The 5,813-nt window shown below is 39.2% G+C and overlaps 1 protein-coding gene across 1 annotated transcript; it reads left to right on the top strand.

Moving 5' to 3' along the window:
* Positions 1-418: 418 nt before the first annotated feature.
* Positions 419-5,535, top strand: rps15a (ribosomal protein S15a). Its single transcript, XM_063475478.1, has 5 exons — positions 419-459; positions 1,259-1,396; positions 1,637-1,716; positions 2,048-2,133; positions 5,403-5,535. The coding sequence occupies exons 2-5, from the start codon at positions 1,264-1,266 to the stop codon at positions 5,494-5,496; spliced, it is 393 nt and encodes a 130-aa protein (XP_063331548.1). The 5' UTR covers positions 419-459; positions 1,259-1,263; the 3' UTR covers positions 5,497-5,535.
* Positions 5,536-5,813: the final 278 nt, after the last annotated feature.

The following is a 5,813-nucleotide window of genomic DNA, read 5'->3' as shown; positions in this document are numbered from 1 at the left end:
TATTTTCACTTTTAAAAGCACTCATAGTTAAGCTCCTGGATATTAATGCAGGACACTCATCATCACTTGGGGACACTGCTTTAAATTTCACATTTATACAAAGCGCTTAGGGACACTTGACAGCAAAATTATTTTTCTGAATTTAATCTTCGTTTGAGATCGAAGAAAGTGGCCCATTTAAGTCCACAACTATAAAAAATAAGACGAATTTTCTAAACCTGCCAAACAAAATAAAATATTAGTTACTTGTAAATGTCAGACTACTTTCCGCGGCTTCTTATAAAACGCGTGCAGTTTTCAGGGACAAAATAAACGTGAATTTTTCGGTACGTGGGCACCGTTGGGGGAGTTTGGGCTTTGGCGCTGTGGGCCATCTCGGCTTGAAAAAGTCTCGACCTTTTTTCCCATAATGCACTGCAGGATCTCCGTACTTCCTCTTTCCGCCATATTGCAGAACCGGTAAGATGTCCTTTTACATCGTCACCTTCAATCTTTTAAGTATCTAAAGCATCATATTGTTAAATAATCCATAATTGAGTCCGTTTCGAAGTCAAAGTTGGTAGTAATGATTTGGGCTGATTATGGTTTCCATTAGTGAAGCGGATTCATAATTTTTGTCCTGTGTTAGCGACACTGCCTGGCCCCGGGAATTGGTGCGTTCAGGGCGGCTTGATGGCTTGATAGCTGTTAGCTTTGCTCCCAGTTATGCGAGTTTCAGATGTCCAACGAGTAAGGCATTTTAGCTGTCCTTACAGGTCTGTATGTGGTACATATTGTCGATAATATTTTGACCGTTGTAACTGCAAAACTAAGGAGACTACTTACTCTGGCGTTTGCAGGCGGATAAGCTAAGTAGCTAATCTGAGTGCTCATGAATGACCATGCTTCAGTGGAAGGCTCCGTTTTTCGTCGCTTAGTGTAACTGAAGCTACGGCATTACTTGTCAAGAGTAAAGTGTGAGCAGTATTTAACCTGCGATCTCTGGAAAATATTAGCCAGGAGGCTCATAATTGTAGACGGAAGGAAAAAGGTCGGCATGATTCGTGTTAGCAAGGTTTTGCTAACTAGGCTTTCTTTTACTTAAGTCCTCCTTTGTAGTGTAGTGAGCATTTTTGTCAAATTCACTGAGTTTTTTTGTAACGTTTCACCATCAGTGTTCTATTGTAGTCTGTAGAGCATCGATGGTGATACTCACTAATTTCCTTCTTGTCCAGGCCTTTGGATCTATTGCTAAAAGTCTTTTTTTGTGTGTCCACAGGCATCATGGTGCGCATGAACGTTCTCGCAGATGCTCTCAAAAGCATCAACAATGCTGAGAAGCGTGGGAAACGTCAGGTCCTCATCAGGCCCTGCTCCAAGGTTATTGTGCGCTTCCTAACCGTCATGATGAAGCACGGTGAGTGTCATTATGTTAAAGGTGTGTGCGTTCCAAGTTGATACTTTATGTACCACATGCAGTTGTAAAGCATCTTGAAGGGCTGACTGGTTTGTTTGTGTGTACAGTTGGTAAAAGTATAACTTCAGTTTAATTTGAGACCTCTAGAAGCACCCTGATGTGTTTAACTTAATGTATATATTAATTATGCACATTAATAACGTGTTTAACTTAATGGTCTTTGTCATTTGTGCCTTGCAGGTTATATTGGTGAGTTTGAGATCATTGATGACCACAGAGCCGGAAAAATTGTTGTCAATCTCACAGGCAGGCTGAACAAGGTAAATATAACCAACCTGCGCTGTTATTCACGTCACTTCTTTGATAGTTTTAAACACATGCTTTGTTTCTTTTGCTATGAATTACTAAAGGAAATATAATTTTATGTTAGTGCCGTTTAAGTTAACTTGGGTCTTAAAGGGCTTCTAGTCATAATGGCGACAGAGAAGCTGTTTCTACACAGTCTTTACAATTATGTACCAATAAATCAGTGGCCATTGTTTTCATTTCCCGATATGTTAAACTTGGTTTAACTCTTATCACTGTCCAGCCTTGCTTGTAGCTTTAACTGGTTTGTGAATGGAGTCTAAACCACTCTTTCTCTCTTGTCAGTGTGGCGTGATTAGTCCACGTTTTGATCTCCAGCTCAAGGACCTGGAGAAGTGGCAGAACAACCTGCTGCCCTCAAGACAGTTTGGGTGAGAACTATTTATTGTCGTCACATTTATGAAATGTTATCACACTTTTAATGCAAAAACCAAATGGAAATGAGTAACCAGGCATTTTTTAAGTGTATTTTGGCCCCTAAATGTCTCTATATGATGAGTGAGGCTCTGGTTTGAAAGGTGCACAATTTGCTCCTCTGATGCCTTCTCTTTGTTGGCCCTGCCTGACAAAATGGTGTAGTTGGTTAGTGTTTTAGGTGGTTAACTGTGTCGATCCATATGTCTCGATTTGTTATGAGTAACTGTAGCTTAAGTATTGTCGGTTGTCGCTTTTAAATGTTTTGGGCACAGTGGAACTGGACAAAGATTTATTTTGTATAATGCAGCTACAAGTGGATGTTTTTATTTATTTTAAATTGCACTCTTAATAGTTTTTCAAGACAGATGTGTGACTAGTGCAGAACTATACTAGGCCCATTGATCAGATGGCTACCACACTGTTTCTGTAGTCCTGCACACTTTACATTGTTAATGCGTTTCCCTGTTGGTTGGATGATCTGTCCGAAAGATCATTTTACGATCTGTTACAGTTGTGATCTAGAGGGCAGAGGGGACATGGCTGCTGTCTCAGCCTGTAGCTGAGTTTAAAGATATGCAGCTGATTGAAGTGTCTTCATAAAAAAAAAAACAGCTTTAAGAAGCATTAAACACACACGTTTAGTGCTTCTTGAGCAGGTGGTGTGATAAAGTACTCTAATTGTCTTTTTACTCAAAGGATTTGGTGTAGTTTGTGCTTACAGTGGGGCTGTAATTTAATTTTATTTACAATTTTGTCTCCAGGTGCTATGGAAACAGGATGAAATGACTACTTTTTTACATTCATTATTGCTTCCTTTACCCATGTTTTCTAAATCACTTGTGTACATTTATTCTACTCTGTCACTCACAGTTTAGTCTCTAATCAAGATGACTAAAAGAAAAGTTTCAGTTGTGAAGATCTAGCTGGATGAAGTAAAACAAGGTTTCTGTAGGTGAACGTGTCAAAGGATCCTTAAAAGCTTCCTTTGATTCCAAATTGCTCAGGGTCACTGATGTTGTTGGTGTTGCTTTCAGTAGCGAATGACAGTTGGCCTTCAGCTTTAGCTGATAGTTGAGCTGTTCCCCCCCCATGGTGGTCCTCTGAGGTATCCAAATGTACTTTTGGCTGTGTCATCTCCTTTGTCTGCGCTCTCAGCCCTGCATTGGTAGCAGGCCAGAAATTTGTTGTCCTTGCGACACCAGCTTGATCATTAAAAACATCTCTAAGACCTAACTCGCAACTAGATAACAGCATTACCAGCCACTTTTAAATAAATTTTTTTTTTTGACTGTACAGATCAAAGAAATGGCTTCAGAAAGCAAAGCAATAAAAACTTTTTTAATTGTAGAATTTTTTAAACATTACCCACCTCGACTCCACTGTGGCATTACTGTGTCTGACAGAGAGGGAGGCTGCAGCTGTTATCATATGTGTCGCTGGAAAAGAACAAACAACTTTGGCTGAATTTTTATAACAATTTTGGTTCCCACACATGCCCCTTAATACGTTTTGCAGCTCACTCACTCCCCCAATTTGAGTGACATCTCATCACTGTTGAGGCCTAAAATCTGTTCAGCCAATTTGGTGTCGCCCCTGTGACCCCCCCCCCCCCCTTCCTTTTTCTTAATCAAGCAACTGAGAATGGGTTGACTTTTTTGGTGTCTGTCTGCTGTCCACTGATGACGCAGCAGCTCCTCTAAAGACTACATTTAAAGAATTAAATGTCCTAAACTAATAATTACAGCTTTTTTTAATGGTAATATGACGCAGTGTCCCAAAAGGTTGAATCTGTTCATCTGGACGTAGCGTTTTCAGTGGGAGAATAAACCTTTTGGGATTTACTTACCTGGATGATTGAGCATACATTGAGACATGATGCAGTGTGGTACCTCATCCTGAGGTTAAGGCTACATTTAACGTTGTGCTTTGACAAATTCCATCAGCATCAGACTCGAGAGCACACACTTCACTAAAGCAGCCATGCATACTTAACTGCTTCAGACATGTATGTTGAACATGTACATGTATGATGTTGTGACATCTTTTGCAGACAGTATATTGCTTTTAGCGACAATGTCAATAAATGTGGCAAATAAACTTGTGATTATTATGCTCTGTCAAGCATGACAGGAGAGTACACATTGTAAAAGCACATCAGTATTAAAATGTGGGTGTTTTACACCTTTGTTATTGGACAGTAAGGAATTAAACAGCAGCTATGTTTGAACAAATTAACACAGCACAGATTGTCTACATACTTACCAATGTAACTCCGCGCCTTTGTAGGTGTTTGAGTGGTTGGCGTTGGAAATAAAGGGCATGGTGCGTGCCCTGGATGGTGTACAGCTTGTACATATTAATGTTGTCGGCTCTCTTGGGTGCATTTGGACTTAATTAGGAAAGAACGAAGTATTTTCCTTTTACACCATAAAATCTCAACAACGGATTAATTTTAGCAGACTTTAGCACTAAACTCCAGCAACGCAAACACACTGTAGCACTTCACAAAATTTCAACCAGCTCTGAGGTGAACGAAAGTCTTTAAGTTTTAAAGACCTGTGCTCGTAGAGCTTTTGGGACAACTATGGCTAATAACTGTGAAGCAAGATATTTTTATACTTTGCTGGAAATGCAACATTAACAGCAGCACTTCAGAGTCCCATATTTTACTGCAAAGTATACGCAGACACAAACTTGTTTTTACAAAGAAATATTTGGTAAATTTTGATTAGAATATTTTCATATGTGGACACTGAATTTGAGCCTAAGCTTTTAATTTGGGAGATAAAGGTCTTTCTTTTTGGAGATCCTTTTGTTTTTGAATGGAAATGCCAAAAATGAGCGTGAATAGGATCGAGATTGTTGTGACAGTTGTAGTTAAGTTTTGATGTGTTAAATGCGGTTGCATTTGGAGCATGAAATCCATAGTAACCTGGAGACATATTGGGCCCAGTTTGCATCAGCCACTGACTCGCTATTAAAGTATGGGTTAATATTTCAATGGGTTTTTTAATAGCTTTATTTGAATATTTTGCAGCTTCTGTTTATATTTTACCCTTCTGCGCTTTATCTAATCTAATTTTGGGGGTTCTATATACAAGTTGGTACTTTTTTTTCTTTCTTGATAAACACTCCCATAGCTGGCAGCAGTTTCACTTAATATTTTGGAAGATGCTTAATGTGCTGCACATTTTAATGCTCTGTTTGACTCTTGTTTCCATAGATACATTGTGCTGACCACCTCAGCTGGCATCATGGATCATGAAGAGGCCAGACGAAAACACACAGGAGGCAAAATCCTTGGATTCTTTTTCTAAAATGTAAAGAACTGCAAATAAAAAACCAACCAGAGGAAAGCTGGCAGGCTACTGTGATTTCTTACGTGCAGTGAAGTGTTTGAGCCGGTACTTGAAGTGTGTGCTGTTGGCGGTTAATGGTTTGATTTCTTTGATAACTTGACAATGCAAGTGTCACTGTGGCACTACAACTAATGTTTCTTAATCATAATTGTACAAAAGTAGGTTCAGTGAGCAAGACAAGAACATGAATCATGTTCAAAGGTTTGAACTACCACATGAAGTATGATCTGACACAAACCACATCAACTCTATAAATTGGAGATGTATAGTAAAGT

This window comes from Pelmatolapia mariae, linkage group LG6 (assembly GCF_036321145.2).
Source record: "Pelmatolapia mariae isolate MD_Pm_ZW linkage group LG6, Pm_UMD_F_2, whole genome shotgun sequence".
Classification (NCBI taxonomy): Eukaryota; Metazoa; Chordata; class Actinopteri; order Cichliformes; family Cichlidae; genus Pelmatolapia; species Pelmatolapia mariae.
This window is presented reverse-complemented; position numbering and strand designations above follow the sequence as displayed.

Bases quoted from the DNA above. Each gene is read 5' to 3' on its own strand.
- rps15a (XM_063475478.1), top strand. From the start codon at position 1,264: ATGGTGCGCATGAACGTTCTCGCAGATGCTCTCAAAAGCATCAACAAT. The intron at 1,397-1,636 runs GTGAGTGTCATT...TGTGCCTTGCAG, and splicing joins AACCGTCATGATGAAGCACG to GTTATATTGGTGAGTTTGAG. The intron at 2,134-5,402 runs GTGAGAACTATT...TTGTTTCCATAG, and splicing joins CTGCCCTCAAGACAGTTTGG to ATACATTGTGCTGACCACCT.